Source organism: Symphalangus syndactylus, chromosome 7 (genome assembly GCF_028878055.3).
Source record: "Symphalangus syndactylus isolate Jambi chromosome 7, NHGRI_mSymSyn1-v2.1_pri, whole genome shotgun sequence".
Classification (NCBI taxonomy): Eukaryota; Metazoa; Chordata; class Mammalia; order Primates; family Hylobatidae; genus Symphalangus; species Symphalangus syndactylus.
The window spans coordinates 51619500-51636214 of record NC_072429.2 but is presented as its reverse complement, the minus strand read 5'-3'; the positions used below and the strand labels follow the sequence as shown (position 1 = coordinate 51636214).

General features: G+C 44.5%; 1 protein-coding gene across 4 annotated transcripts in view; it reads left to right on the top strand.

The window, feature by feature from the left end:
- ADHFE1 (alcohol dehydrogenase iron containing 1) overlaps window positions 1-16715 on the top strand; it is a 36749-nt gene continuing 20034 nt past the window's right edge. The window contains exons 1-7 of one of the 4 annotated variants that reach the window (XM_055286196.2): window positions 1-98; window positions 7645-7682; window positions 10701-10747; window positions 12259-12312; window positions 12487-12641; window positions 13104-13300; window positions 15151-15228. In XM_055286196.2, the coding sequence (XP_055142171.1) occupies window positions 40-98; window positions 7645-7682; window positions 10701-10747; window positions 12259-12312; window positions 12487-12641; window positions 13104-13300; window positions 15151-15228 (628 nt within the window). In that variant the 5' untranslated portion in view covers window positions 1-39. Of the gene's footprint in view, window positions 99-7644; window positions 7683-7939; window positions 8063-10700; window positions 10748-12258; window positions 12313-12486; window positions 12642-13103; window positions 13301-15150; window positions 15229-16715 lie in introns of those variants that run through there. The other 3 variants (XM_063643263.1, XM_055286198.2, XM_063643262.1) reach the window with 3 other exon arrangements.

Sequence of the window (16715 nt, the reverse complement as noted above, 5' to 3'; positions counted from 1 at the left end):
GGTGTAGGGACCCGAGGAGGGAAGAGGACTCCAAGCGCCATGGCCGCAGCCGCCCGGGCCCGGGTCGCGTACTTGCTGAGGCAACTGCAACGCGCAGCGTGAGTGCGGGGCCGGCGGGCGGGCAGGGGACCGCAGGATGCTCACGCAGCCCCCTGGGTGTGACCCGCTCGCATCCTGCGCAGTCTTCTCCGCTTACTTTCAAGAATTCAGGGAATTTGGATACCGCCCTGAGCTCCCACCGCGCACCAGGCGGAACAGCGAGGTCACAGAGTGCGCGATGCAGCCTTGCAGGGCGCAGTGAGGCAGCCTTTACTCTGCTTGTCTACCGTTAAGGAAACTGAGGCCCAGAGAGGACCTGGTCCCACATCGTAGCAGGCAGTGGAGAGCTTGGCACGGTGGCCAAGACAAATTCATGTATGCAATCGACACATACTTACTGGGCATATATCATGTGCCAAAAACTATTCTAGGTTCTGGGGATACAAAGATGAAAGGCTCTGGAGCAGTTCGAGGTCTAGTGGGGAATGGGATGAGGGGACGAGGCTAAAACCGGCTACAGCAGACTGTGTGTAGAAGGGAAGGATGGATGTGACAAGTCGCAGAGTCACACTCCCTGGCATGTACAGGGAGTCAGGGTATTCAATGTCATGACACGCCTGACTCCCAGCAGAAATGCGAGGTACATCCTGGTCACCTGATAAATACTTGCTGACTGTGCAAGTGCACAAGTCTGCCTGGGAAACATGGAAAAGTTTGAGCTCACAGGTGGAGATCAGTAGGAGGAAAGGCGAGGGACTGGAGAGGAATGTCAGGCAGAGAGAAGAGCAACACCAGCGATGGAGATGCAGTCCCAGGACACAAAAGACAAGTAGACCTACCTTTATAGGAGGAGGTAAAGATGGAGAAGACGGCTGATAAAAGACCATGAATAAGAATATAGCTAATACCATGAGCCCGGCAGTGTCTTACACACTTTGAATGGACTATCAGTATAATAGTGACTCTAATCCTTTCCCTGACCCTATGACACACGGTACTGTCATCCTCATAGATACGGAAATAAAGGCATGGAGAAGAATTTGTCCAGTGTCACACAGCTAAGCAAATGGCACAGTCATAATTTGAACCCAGATACTCTGGCTTCACAGTCCTTGTTCTTGGGCCTATACTAAGGAATTTGAATTGTGTGCTGTAGATAATGGAAAGCCATTGAATAATATTTCTCACCATGAAACGCTGATACCTTAAAATGTCCCATGACAAAAGAATTCCATGGCCAAATAAGTTTGAGAAGCTCCTTACTGCCGTATTGCCTTCTTGCAGAATCAAAATATACGTTAGACATGCAGGGCTCCGAGAAGCTACAAAAAAAACTAAAGCTGTGTTCAAAATTTTGGTTCTAAACCTATGTCATCACAGAACTCTTTGTCACACAACACCATTCATATCCCGTGGAATCAGTGTCACACACACAATATGTTTTTGGAATGGTTGCATGAGAAGGGAGTATGGCATAATCAGAACTGTGTTAGCGCATTCTGGTGGAAATGTGGAGTGAAGAGGAAGGACTAGAGGTCATTATCCTGCTCCAGCCTAAAGATAACGGCTTCATGCACAGAGAGGCAGTTCCTTGGGTAGATAGAAATGTTGAGAGGTTGGTTAGAATCCACAGGATTTTGTATCTGAATAGTGAAGAGCTGAGATTTCTGGCTTGGGCATCAAGTAAACAGTGGGCTCATTTACCAAGGCAGGGATTGTGGGAGAGTTAGTGTTAGGAGGAAAATGGCAACTTCAGTCTAGGGCATTTTGAGTTGAGCATGCTTCTGGTACATTCAGATGGAGACCCCAGTAGGTGATTGAATGTATTGTTCTGGGGCTCAAGAGTGAGTTGGGAACACATCCATCCATGTGTATGGAGGACAGTTGAAGCCTTAACAAAACTCTAACCTAGAAGGAAACAGCTGAGAGTGAATTCCTGGGGAGCAGCACTGCCACAGCAGGAGTACCAAGATGGTGCTTTCTTCTGCACATGCTTATTTTTCTAATAGGGTAAACATTTTAAAAGTAGGAGATTTCCGAAGAAAATCTTGGAAAATTGGAAAATGGCATCATTGGGCCCATGTTTCATCTGGGAAAAGTGGGCTAGGGCACGGGGTGATGTGTGGCCACCTCTATTGAACAGAGCATGCACTCTGGGCTTCTGCCCGACACATTCCATAGAGCAGCTGCGCTGACAACTGAATGGAGGGGAAAGAACCAGCACTGAAGGAGACAGAGGCAAGGCGTGGCCTGGCGAGAGAGGTTGTGGGAAAGCCCTGGAGGGCAAGAGTCACATTCTCTCTCCAGATGTGCAGCCCTGCACAGGGTGGCGGGTGCCCATGGTCCCAGCTACTCAGGAGGCTGAGGCAGGAGAAACTTGAACCTGGGAGGCGTAGTTTGCAGTGAGCAGAGATCAGGCCGCTTCACTCCAGCCTGGGCTACAGAGCAAGACTGTGTCTCCAAAAAAAAAAAAGATGTGCAATGCAGCCCTGCTTTGACTGTGTTCTCTCTGGGGTACAGCAGGGAACAAAACAACCTAACCATGCCATGCATGGGGCACAGGGGACAGATGACAAACTAGTTAGTAAAATTGAGAGTACATTAGCTGTTGACAGTTATTAAAGAGAACATAAAGGAGGCTGGGACACTGAAGGAAGGGATGCAATTTTTGAGGTGTTCAGAGCAGCCCTCACTGTTAGTTTCCTACAGCTGTTGTAACAAACTACCATGAACCTGGTGGCTTAACACACATTTATCTTCTTAACAGTTCCAGAAGTCAGAAGTCTGAAATTAGTTTTACTAGGCTGAAGCCAAGGTGTGTGCAGGGCCACACTCCCTCTTGAGTAAGGCCCAGAGGTGCTGCAGAATCCACTTACTTGCTTTTTTCCAGCTTCTAGAGCTGTACCTTCTGTTCCTTAGCTTGTGGCCCCTTCCTCCATCTTCACAGCTGGCACCCATCTTGCTTCAGTGCTCACGTTTCTGTCTTCTGGGTCAAATCTCCCTCTGCCTCCCTTTTATAAGGGTATGAGTGATTGCATTTAGGGCCCACACAGATCATCCAGGATAATCTCATCTCAAGATTTTTTTTTTTTTTTTTTTGAGACAGGGTCTTGCTGTTACTTAGGCTGGAGTGCAGTGATGTGATCACGGCTCACTGCAATCTCAAATTTCTGGCCTCCTCAAAGATCCTCCCACCTTAGCGTCCCAAGTAGCTGGAACTACAGTGCACACCATCATGCGCAGCTGACTTTATTTTTTGTAGAGATGGAGTCTCACTATGTTGCCCCGGCTGTTCTTGAATTCCTGGCCTCAAGCAGTCCTCCCACCTTGGCCTCCCAAAGTGCTAGGATTATAGGTATGCGCCACATCACCTGGCAAGATTCTTTTTTTTTTTTTTTTTTTGAGATGGAGTCTCACTCTGTCACCCAGGCTAGAGTACAGTGGTGTAATCTCGGCTCACTGCAACCTCCACCTCCTAGGTTTGAGCGATTCTCCTGCCTCAGCCTGCTGAGTAGCTGGGATTACAGGCACACACCACCACACCTGGCTTATTTTTGTATTTTTAGTAGAGACAGGGTTTTGCCATGTTGGCCAGGCTGGTCTTGAACTCCTGACCTCAGGTGATCCACCCGCCTCAGCCTCCCAAAGTGCTGGGATTACAGGTGTGAATCACTGCGCCCAGCCAGGATTCTTAATCATATCTGCAAAGTTCCTCTTACCATATAGGGTAACATTCACAGATTCCCAGGATTAGAACCTTATCTTCAGGAGTGATTACTCAGCTGACCACACTCACTGAGAAGGTAATGGTTGCAGAAAGACCAGTGGATGCAGAGAGCAAACCCTGTGGCCTTCAGGGAAGGTATGCAGAGGTGAAGCATACCTGGGTATGGAGCAGAGTGAATAAGGGGGAGATGGGAGTGTGGGACCAAGGGTGACCCCAAGATTTTCTGGCACGAACAACTGGAAGGATGAAATTGCCATTAGATGGGGATGAGGAAGGCTGTGGGAAGAGCAGGCTTGAGAGAACACCAGGAGCTGTCTTCCATAGGGAAAATGTTGACGCTTCTTAGACATCCAAGCAGAGATGCCAAGTGGGCAGGTGAACCTGGAGTTTGGGAGAGATGCCCAAGCCAGAAAGATAAATGTGGAAGTCATCAGCATCAAAGGTATTTGAGACAATGAGACCAGGGGAGGTCACTAAGGGACTGAGTGTGGAAAGAAAAGAAAAAGTTCCAGGACTGACCCCTGAGCCCTCCAGGGTTAGGAGTCAAAATCATGAAAAGAAATGAAGCCAAGAGCAGCCAATGCGGTGAGAAGAAAACTGAGTGGTGCCCTGGAAGCCAGGGAAGAACATGTTTCCAGGAAGGAGGGAGTGAACAGGAGGATGCCGCTGACACGTCGGGTACCGTGAAGACAGAACTGAACTCAGCAGTGTAGTTAGCTAGGTGGAGGGCATTAGTGAGCTGGGAAGCTGGTCAGTTGAGTCGGGGTAAAAGCTGATGGCAGGAGGCTCCAGAGGGCATGGGAGAAGATAAATCGGAAGAATGGGTATAGCCCGCTGAAGGGAAGGAGAGAGGTAGAAGTGGGAATGGGAGAGGAAAGAGGAACAAGAGGTTTCTGGTTTTGTTATGTAAGATGGAGGAAATGCGCTTATGAATAAGCTAAAAAAATGCTGATTGATGATGGATAACGTCTAACAGGGAGGGGGATTTTGATGATTTCGGGGAGAGAAGGGAGAGCTGCTGGCAGTCCTTGAGTAGATGAGAGGGGCTGCGATTTAGGGAATGGGAGACAGATTGGCTTTTGCTGAGAGTGTGGCTAAGAGGTAATCAGTGATATCAGGAGGGAAGTCAGAATAATGGGGCCAGAGCCAGGAGGGCAGGTAGATGAGGTCCTGCTCTCCCCAAGCCTCACTCCGCTTCTCTGAAGGAGTCCAAAGAAGCCCATCAGTGCCTTCAGGCCATCGTAAGAAGGCGGGAACCCACAGCCTGCCCCCCCCGGCCCCCACTCCAGTTCAGGCCCTCTGTCTTGGCATGCCAGGAAAAGAGAGGAGAGGGTCAGGGGAATGAAAATGTCTACATTCACTTATTCATTCATTAACTCGCTCATTTAATCAGTACAAAAGGCTTACTTTGTGCCTGGCACTCACTTGGCGCTAGCCACAGGGGATAAAGTTGTGAGAAACAGGAGATCCTGCCTGGGCGTCACTAAATTCACAATCCACAGGCAGATAGAAGCAGAAAAACAGCACAGTGTGGTACATTTTAACGCGAAGGGAGGCTCCAGAAAGAGTGTCTCTCTGCAGCCTGGGGCCTCAGGGAAGGCTGCCCAGGGGAACTGACGGGAAAGAACAAAAGTTATCCAGAAGAGGGAAGGAAAGTATGTTGCAGGCAGAGGAAATAATAAGGGCAAAGTTCTGGAGGACAGAGAGAGACTGTGGCTCATTCAAGGAAAAGAAATAAGTTAATTTTTCCAGGAGCCCAAACCCAGAGATGGAGTGAGTTGAGGGGCCAGTCAGGCAGGGGCAGGCCTGAACTTTATGTGAGAGCCATGGGGAGCCATTGAAGCAGCTTTCAACAAGGGAGCGACATCATTGGAAATATGCCTCGACTACAGTGTGGGGAATAGAGGTGGCAGAGGTGGAGCCACGAGAAGCCAGTTGGGAATTTGGTAGTCATCCACATGAGAGGTGATACTGGAACCAGAGAGTAGCAGGGTCCCAGTAAAACTGGGTGGGCTTGGGTGGAGACATGTTTGAGGCCTTGGTGCATAATGAGCTCTAAAGGGTGAGGGAGGAGGAAGGGTCAGAATGGCTGAAGGCAGCCCAGGAATGGGCAGAGTGGAAAAGGAGCCAGTAAAAGAACAATTAGAGGAAGCCCAGGCGAGTAGGGCTCCTGGAAGGCAGGAAAAAGTTCCACCAAAAAGGTGTGGCCACGCGTTTCATGCTGCTAGAGTGAGGTGCTCGGAGGTCTGAGAAGTGAGGACACAGCCGGACAGCTGGACTTGCAGACACAGCAGCCTGATTTCAGGGGCCAAAGAATGTGTCCGAGACCTAGAAACGAAGCCAGCAAATGTAGGTCGGGAGGAGAGAGAGGGAGAGTGAGCCCGCCAGAGGGGGTAGGAGGTGGAAAAGTTTCAGGCGCAAAACTCTTCAATAGGCTGAAAAAGAGAGTGAGGGGGAGGACTAGGAAATACAGGACAGGTAGAGGTCCCGAGAAAGCAAGAGGGGACAGGATACAAACCACAAGTAAGAAGTAGAAATAATGAATTGAGATAGCCTCAGAGCTTGGGGAAGAAAAAAAGTGGGGGGGTGGGGGTGTAGGAAGGAAGCAAGGGCTCCCAGGAGCGTTCACGTTGGAAAGCTTTGAGTTTGGATTTTTTTTTCCTTCTCTCTGCCTCAGTTTTCTTGTCCTTGGAGGGCGTAAAGCAGGGAAAGTCCTCCAACCAAAGCCCACCTGTGAAAGGACAAGCCTGGCCTGGCCCGCGTCCTCTCCCCCGGCGCGCGCGTCGGGAACCACTAGATGGCAGCCGCGACTCGCGCCAGCTCTCAATCGCCCCCGAGTCTGCTTTGACTTCACAGTTCGAATTTTTGAGATCTGGACGGCCACTGAGATCAACCCTTTTCCTTCCTCCCCAACTTTCCCCCTCGGATGTTTTAATTCCAGATTCGAATTTTTGGCGGGGAGGAGGAAGTGATGCACTCAAGTATCTACCGAGACCCAACCACTGGCCCAGGTCTTCTGGGCAACCCAACAAAACATAAAACCGTCTTCCCAGCCTCGATCAGAGAAAGAGCAGGAGAAAGAGAAGCCAGAAGAGGGAATGGGACTGTCTAAGAAATAAGAGACGACCAGGACAGGAAGGGAGACCACAGCCAGGGGAGGGAGGGTTTCCAAAAAGGAGGACGTGGGAAATCTGTAGAGAAGTCGACCAAGAAGTGACATGCGGTGGCGGCCTCGGAGCGCGGCATGCGCCGGGTGTGCGCGCTGCTGGGGCCGCTGGGGAGCGGCGCGGCGGGGACGGAGGAGAGCTCCGAGCCCGGAGCTGCAACTGGGCAGAGAAAGATGGGGACCAGGGAGGTCTTTGGGTCCAGGAAGGTTTCCTGGAGGCTCGGGTCTAGAGCCTGCTTGAAGAAAAATTAGACACCTTGAAGGCACTGGGAAATATACAAGGCAAGTTCCCAGCATAGGGTAGTAAGTAAGAAGGGGCGCACAGGTAGAGTTAACCTTGGGCCGATTTGGTCAATGCTCCTAACCCAGTAAGAGCTGGGGCTTCATGGAGACCAGGGACCCCCATCTTAAACTTGCATGTACCCCCAGAGCGTTTATCTCAGCTGCCCGCAGGCATTTGATAGGAATTGCTAGAGTAAATGAATTCGTGAAAGAATGATGCTACAGCGCTGGGAAGACGCTGAGTCAACCTTTTGTCCATCGTGATTTCTGGGTCTATACATATTTTTTCTATTGTACAGTGTCTGCCAAGAACTACCAATTTGATAGCATCTTAGCACTAGACTGCAATGTGAGTTAGCTTAAGGCTTTTCATTTTTTGGTCTCTATTTTCACCTTAGGTTTTTTTTGCTGTCGTTTTTATTTTCCCTAGGTGCCAGTGCCCGACTCATTCTCATACTTACTCCCAAGGTAATACTTCTGTATTTTTAAACTAGCCACAATTTTGATTTCTGCATTTGGCATTATAATACATTTGGGTAGTGTATGTAAAGAAAACCAAGGCATGTGAGAGCAAGGTCCATGAAAACAGTTACCATTTCACTGTGAAATTGATAACATGTAACTCTACACAAAGTTAGCTGAATGTATACTACTAATCACGTGTTTGTCTCAAATATCTATTTAATGCTACTTATAATGCTTTTCTCTTTTAATTACTTGCCAAGTCTAAAAATGCACAGATGGGATTTTAAGAATGTCTGAGTTCGTCAAACAGAATTAATCAAGATGAAGTCTTTGGAAGGTTCTAAGACATCTCTAAAAACTGGAGGCTAAAGAACAAGAAGAAGGTGGTTCCTAGAAAGAAAAACAAAACTTGTTTGTATCAATCTTTAAAATAATATTGTATTTAAAAGAATATTATATTTCCTAATACTTAAAAATAATAACAAAGTTTCAGTTACCACAACATCTTAGTCATTACCAAACACCAAACACTGTGGTCCACAGAGCAGCAGGAAACTCAACATAGTTTCAGCATGTCCTAAGAATGTCACATGGAGGCCGGGCGCGGTGGCTCACGCTTGTAATCCCAGCACTTTGGGAGGCCGAGGCGGGCGGATCACGAGGTCGGGAGATCGAGACCACGGTGAAACCCCGTCTCTACTAAAAATACAAAAAATTAGCCGGGTGTGGTGGCGGGCGCCTGTCGTCCCAGCTACTCGGAGAGGCTGAGGCAGGAGAATGGCGTGAACCCGGGTGGCAGAGGTTGCAGTGAGCCGAGATTGCGCCACTGTACTCCAGCCTGGGCGACAGAGCAAGACTCCGTCTCAAAAAAAAAAAAAAAAAAAAAAAAAAGAATGTCACATGGATTACGGACACAACCACTGATTTTGTCTCTTCTAAGGTCAGATCTAAACATTAAGGCAAGAGTTGGAAAGGAAAGAGGCTGACCATCCAGGATCCTAAGCAGACACCCACAGAGAAGCCCGTTGGGGAGTTAGAACAGAGAGAGTAACTCACCAAGGGCTTTCTCTTGCCCAAGGAGTGACTCACCCTTCAGGACAAGCCAAGGGACCTCCCTGTCCATCATTAACTGCCATCTATGAGGCAGAAACATGTCCAACCTTTAAGGCCCTTCTGAGCAAATACAGAATTTTGTCTTCAGCTGATTTTCTCGAATTCTTAGTTGGTTTCAACAATTAGTTAATTTCCTATTTGAGGTAATAAAGTTAAATTTACAGAAAGATATTCTCATTGTTTTCTAGGATCATATTTATGTCTTTAAAATTTAGTAACAGAAATAACAGATTTTTATATACAGAGAGAGAGACAGGGTCACCCTCTGTCACCCAGACTGGAGTACAGCGGTACAGTCGTAGCTCACTGTACCCTCAAACTCCTGGGCTATCCTACCACCTCAGCTTCCCACGATGTTGGGATTATAGGTTTGAGCCCCTGCACCCGGACAGATTATTTTTTTTTAAGCCTAGAGGAATCCAATAAATTTGAGTTTTGGTTAAGGGTGCCTTTGTACTCAGGGAGCTGAAGGTAGATTGTTGTCTAGTTCTGATCTATTTTCCTTAAAAAAGAAAAAGCATAGTGAAAATTGTTCTGTAGACTTTATCTTATGACTGACCAGTATTGGTATAAATAAGTAGATAAAAACAAGGATAAAAATCTTTAATTAGGTCCCTTTCAGTGTTCCAATATGACAGAAAATCATTTTTACCATAATTAAAACCTAATCTTTTGCAAGGAAATAGCACCTTATAAAAATGTTTATTAGGCCGGGCACGGTGGCTCACACCTGTAATCCTAGGACTTTGGGAGGCCAGGGTGGGTGGATCACGAGGTCAGCATGGTGAAACCACGTCTCTACTAAAAATACAAAAATTAGCCAGGCATGGTGGTGCGCGCCTGTAGTCTCAGCTGCTAGGAAGGCTGAGGCAGAAGAATCCCTTGAACCTGGGAGGCAGAGGTTGCAGTGAGCTGAGATCCTGCCACTGCACTCCAGCCTGGGTGATGGAGCGAAACTCCATCTCAAAAAAAAAAAAAAAAAAAAAAGTAGCTTGAACCTGGGAGGCGGAGGTTGCAGTGAGGCGAGATCCCACCACTGTACTCTAGCCTGGGTGACAGAGCGAAACTCCATCTCAAAAAAAAAGTTTATTAAATTTTACCAAGATAAATAAGTTTTTTATATGCATAAGCTTGAGAAATGTAAATATCTTACTGTGATAAGTTATCCCTATGAATTAAAAAAAATTAATTCAAACAAGTTATCACAGTTGCTATAAGAAGTGTAAACAAGCCTCTAATTCATGAACTTACTAATAGTTGTTCTGTAATTGTAACCCAACTCTAAACTAGGGGATTTTTTTACTAGAGGATTGTTACACATTATATTTTCAAACACATATTTTAATTATAATGGAAGAAATGTTTTATTATTTTCACAAATTTAGCCTCAAGTTAGCGTTACATTCTATCTTTTTTTTTTCTTTCCTTTTTTTTTTTTTGAGATGGGGTCTCACTCTGTTGGCCACGCTGGAGTGCAGTGGTGCGATCTCGGCTCACTGCAAGCTCCACCTCCCGGGTTCATGCCATTCTCCTGCCTCAGCCTCCCGAGTAGCTCGGACTACAGGCACCCGCCACCACACCTGGCTAATTTTTTTGTATTTTTAGTAGAGACGGGGTTTCAGCATGTTAGCCAGGATGGTCTCGGTCTCCTGACCTCGTGATCCACCCGCCTCAGCCTCCCAAAGTGCTGGGATTACAGGCATGAGCCACTGTGCCTGGCCGCATTACATTCTATCTTAAAATGCAGGAATTGATTTTAATTTGATATGCAACAGTGAAACCTGAAAAAAATATATTTTTGGTAAGACTTCAAAGGAAATACTTATGTTCACTGCTGGATTTTACTATCAAGTAACATTTATGCTTTATTTTTAAGACCCACTTTGATGCTAACTTTTACATTTCTAGCCCCTGGACTTTCACCTTCTGGGAAAACAACAGATTATGCCTTTGAGGTATATTCACTCAATCCATTATTTCTTGTATGAATGACTAGAAAAAGTAAAACTAGAATATTTTGCTAACGAATTATTATTTTAAATCTGTTATTAATTCACATTCCATAATCTCTATTTGATCGGACCATATTTAGCAAAGTACCTGGTTGGTATAATGGAATATAAACCTTCTGAGATCACAGCTAATGTCTAGAGTGCTGTCTTTGTACAGTCACTAAAATAGGATAAATTCCCAATTCTACAAATTCTCCAATATATATTTGTTATATATTGAATCTTTAGTTTTGTAATTATAACAATCCCAAAAGAGGTCAAAGCAAAGTAACAATTCTGGTGCATTTTTATCACACTGTAATTACATAATTACTTATAATTATTTGTTTAAGTTCCTGTCTCCTCCTAGTCCAGGAATTTTTTTTTCTTTTCTTTTTTTTTTTTGAGACAGTCTCACTCTGTCACCCAGACTGGAGTGCAGTGGTGTGATCTCAGCTCACTACAACCTCCGCCTCCTGGGTTCAAGCGATTCTCCTGCCTCAGCCTTCTGAGTAGCTGGGATTACAGGTGCACACTACCACACCCAGCTAATTTTTGTATTTTTAGTAGAGACAGGGTTTTGCCATGTTGGCCAGGCTGGTCTCGAACTCCTGACCTCAGATGATAGAACCACCTCAGCCTCCCAAAGTGCCAGGATTACAGGCATAAGCCACTGCGCCTGCCTTCAGGAATTACTAATTAAAATGTCACCGGGGACCCGACAGTTAACCAACAGATGACCAGGCTGGGTGATGCCATGCTGAGCTCACTGAAGGCACAGGCCCCATCTAAGGTGTGACTCCACTCAGCCTCATAAGATCACTGCCATATGGGATTGCATTCCCAGTTTGCTGGATTATTCAAGAGAAAGTGAAATTCAGATGGTCTTATTAAATTTTTTTATCCTGATTTTTAAGCGTTGTCAGTCAATTCAAAAAAAAAGAAATTTAAACATAACACAGATCAAATAAAATATAATTCAGGCCAAACGTGACCCATCATCCATCAGTGTAAAAGCCTTTCTCTCACCTGTAAACTTTATGAAGCCATGTGTCTCTTATTCATAGTTGAGTTACCAGAGCCTACACAGTGCCTCCAACATAGAAGACAGTAGCATTGACTGGGTGACAGGTATGCAAGGGTGGGTGGATGAATGGAAAGTAAGACATTTGAGAGTTATTTTACAGGTGGAGATGGAGGAAGGCAGGCATTTGAAGCTAAGGGAACAGTTGAGAGTTTATGATGTGTTTGGGAAAAGACAAGTCATTCAAATGTGACAGGAGCTGAGGTTTGCTTAAGGAAGTGTGGTGTGTCCACACTTCTTTAAGTGAGACCAGATGGGAGATGACCTGGAAGACCATGCTAAGGAGTATGTACTTTATGCTCTAGGCAACAAGAAACCATTTCAGGTTTTTAGAAATGGACTGGCCAACTCTCAAATACTCCCTACACCTAAACCTTTTTATTTTTTTCAGATGGCTGTTTCAAATATTAGATATGGAGCAGGAGTTACAAAGGAAGTGGGAATGGCAAGTATTCGAGATGTCTACAGTCTCCTACTGTAAATGTTACATATCTCATAAGACACATGCTAAATGACAACAATCACATCCTCTATTTTTAAAAATGTACAATGTGAGTTTGCCAGAAGAGTCTATTGCAGTTCTAGTGCAGTTGAACCTAACTTATAGGTTTTCTTGTAGGACCTACAAAACATGGGTGCTAAAAATGTGTGCTTGATGACAGACAAGAACCTCTCCAAGCTCCCTCCTGTGCAAGTAGCTATGGATTCCCTAGTGAAGAATGGCATCCCCTTTACAGTTTATGATAATGTGAGAGTGGAACCAACGGATGCAAGGTATTCTTGTTTTGTTGTTATTGTTTCTTTACTTTAAGCAGAAGCTAACTGTTGATTAAAACTTGCTCCCAACCAGGCGGGGTGGCTCACACCTGTAATCCCAGCACTTTGGGAGGCTGAGGCGGGCAGATTGCTTGAGGTCAGGAGTTCGAGACCAGTCTGGCCAACATGATGAAACACTGTCTCTACTAAAAATACAAAAATTAGCCAGGCGTGGTGGCAGGCACCTGTAATCCCAGCTACTCGGGAAGCTGAGGTGGGAGAATCACTTGAACCCAGGAGGCATAGGTTACAGTGAGTCGAGATCATGCTACTGCACTGCAGCCTGGGTGACAGAGTGAGACTCCATCTCAAAAAAAAAAAAAAGAAAAACCACAAAACTTACCCCAAGCCTTAGTTAATGGCATGGCAATTTATTTCTGAAAAATAAAACATACTGGTTTTTATTTTCTCTTCTCCAAGCTTCATGGAAGCTATTGAGTTTGCCCAAAAGGGAGCTTTTGATGCCTATGTTGCTGTCGGTGGCGGCTCTACCATGGACACCTGTAAGGCTGCTAATCTGTACGCATCCAGCCCTCATTCTGATTTCCTAGATTATGTCAGTGCCCCCATTGGCAAGGGAAAGCCTGTGTCTGTGCCTCTTAAGCCTCTGATTGCAGGTAAAGACTGTTTATTTCTTTGTTTGTTTTATTTTGCAATTAGCAAGAGGTCTTAAGAAAGATGCAAGCCAGTCCTTTTAACATATACATTTCTAAAGCTTTCTGGTTTGTTCATTTAAAATCAATGCCTTGTTTGGAGACCAATCATTCGTTTTAAAATTCTGATCTTCATTATTGTATAGATAAAGACAATTGGGGTCAGTGGAAAGAAAGTTTGCAGATTTAAGCTATGGGGTCACCATGTGGAAAAGGGGGAAGGTCATCACTGACATATGATGAGATCCCTCTGTCACCAAATTTGTCCTCTAAACTGCTCTCTGTTTTGTCCCATTTTGCCAGCCACTGTAGAGTTTAAGGAGAACATTAGCTGTTATTTTTCTGGTGTTGACTCAACCCTTTCTTCTACATAATGGCTCTTCAGCTGACCTCAGGCTTTGTCTCTTCCCTGGGACATGTGGCCAGCATGGCCCATCACGCTGGGTGACATCTGTTCTGTGGCTACCCAGGGCACAGACGTACAAATCCAAATCAGAATAGCTCACTTGTTCCACAGGGGACCTTGAGATTTTCTAGTCTTTTCTTCTCTGCCATTTTTATGGCTGCTAGCATATTACTATTTAAAGTTTTATAGCTAACATGCACTAACTGGTAACTAGGACATATCCTCAGTTTAAAGTTTTGCCCTTTCTTCTCCCCTCTCCTGCCCTATTGTGAAGAGGGCTTGTGATGGGATGTGAGTAAGTCGATGGCAGATGAACTGCTGTGTTGTGAATGAGGGATCAGCAGGGAGCAGCATAATTGGTGTCTGGCAAATGGAACCCTCTGGTGAAACTGTGTCAGCATCACACAGAGGGGTGATTAGTAAAGTTTAGAAACTTGACAGAACCACAAAACCACGGAGCCCAGCAAAGGCAGAGCGTCACTGTGCTTGCTGCCAAGAGGGAATAAAGATGTCTTTTAGAGACAGCAAATATGAGTTTTGTTACCAGAGGTGCCGGGCAGCCTGCATTGACCCAGCTGCAGCTGCTTAAGCTCTGGCCCCCAAGGAGCCTGAGGTTCCCAGAGCTCACTGCTATTAATACAACACAGTCATCACACATGTGCATGATTAACATACATATATGTTAACAAAGACACAGAAATCATACATGCATGTTAACACAGGTACAGAGATCACATGCACATTAAACACACATGTATGTTAATACAGACAGACACCATACATATCAACACTCATTTATGCAGAAGCGGGCAATATGCATATTAAACATGACCACGTTAATGCAGACACAGACGTGCATATTAAACACACATGCATGCTAAACATGCACTTATGTTAATGCAGACGTGGACATCATACATGCATGCTAACACAGATACAGAGGTCACACATACATGTTAAATACACATACATATTAATACAGACACAGACATTACACATATTAAACAACATAAACATTCATCTAGCAATCATGATACATGTCAAACACGCAAGTGCATTAATGCAGGCATAGACATCAATGTGTATGCTAAACATACATGCATGCCGATATAGATACAGACCTCATGCATGCCTGTTAATGCAGATATAGACATCATACACATTGGACTTACATGCATGATAACACAGACACTGACATCTTCCATGTTAGATTTACATACATATTAATGCAGACATAGACATCATACATGTTAGGCTTCCATACGTGTTAATTCATATACGTCACGCAAACAGGAGAGTCAGCAAAGTTGCCTTCTCTAATTTTGTTCCTCAGTCCTAAGGCTGAATTAGGTGTCTCCACTAACCTTTATTTAGATGCTTTATTAAAATTAATATTATTTTGTTCAAGTGCCAACTACCTCAGGAACCGGGAGTGAAACTACTGGAGTTGCCATTTTTGACTATGAACCCTTGAAAGTAAAAATTGGTAAGAACCATAATTTTGAATTATCTCCCTTACCTTTCAACTCCACACTCTTCTTTAAATCCTAATATTTAAAAATCAAGCAGTTATGATGATACAGTTAGAATAAGCCCCAATATTCTATAGAAGAATAAGGTGACGATAGTCAGCAACAAAGTATTGTATATTTCAGAGTAGCTAGAAGAGAGGACTTGAAATGTTCCCAAAAAGTACTGACAGTGATGGATACCCCACAGAGCCTGATTTGATCATCACACATTCTATGTATGCAACCAATACTCACATGTACCCTATAAATATGTTAAATATTTGGTATCAAGTTTAAAAAGAAAGGAAAAAAATCAAGGAATCAAGGAAAGTGTATGTATATATACACATATTCTTTCCTTTTCCAAGTACATATAAAAATATGAAACAATGTAATAAACTTCTTGAGAATTACCGCTGAAAGCATATTGAAATGCCATGAATCTTAATTGGCTATTCTCTGCCCAGGTTAGTGACTGTATATCAATGATAAATGGCTGTTTCCTTTCTCTGACGTATTTTTTACATTTTAAGTCAATCTTATTGAGATGTGATTTTTTGTATAATAAAATGCACACATTTTAAGAATCTGGTTTTGGAGCCTTGATAAACATATATGCTCATGTAACCACCACCCCAATCAACACACAAAACATTCCCATCACTCCAGAAAGTTTCCTCATGCTCCGTCCCAGCCAATCCCTCCAGTCCTTTTCCCAGGTAACCTCTGTTCTGCTTTCTGTCTTCTTAGTCATTTTTATGCTGTCTTCTCTGTCGCAGACTCTTGGCTAATGTGGTAGAAATGTCTCTCTTTTTAGTCTGGCTCAATATCCTGCTTTCAGATCTTTGTAGCAGAATAAATTGACATTTAACTGCACATTTTTAGTAAATTTTCTTTTTAAAATTAAATTGCACTATCCTTTGACATTTCTTAAGTTGATGATGATAATGGCCAACACTTACATTCTACCTTACAGTTTCTGAAGACTTTTACCTAATGTTCTCTCATTTGATCCCTACAACAGCTCAATGAGAGCTGGAGGCCCTGTGCTATTATAGTCTAATCTTATAGAGAACTCAGAGAGGCTAAGTGACTTGCCCAAAGACACAAAGTAAGTTGCAAAGCGAGCACCAGTGGTGTGCTAGTAAACTGGCTCTCTGGAACTTAATAATAAACAAGTAAGCCCTGACTTGTAGTGTTGGCCCATTTCTGTGGTGTAAATACTCTCACCACGGCCAATGACATCACTCACACAGGAGTTGGAAAGAGATGCATACACATGGCCCTTGGAAACCAGTAGGAGCCAGCTCCAGCACACCACTGAAAACCCTAGGTTTCTGACTCTAAATCACTTTCCATTGCTCCTTACTGCCTCACTACATGAAAATGAACCTTTTCTCATATTTTTATTTTTAGGGTGATTTATTATCCTGAAGTCATTTGCCTTCTTAAAATGATGCCC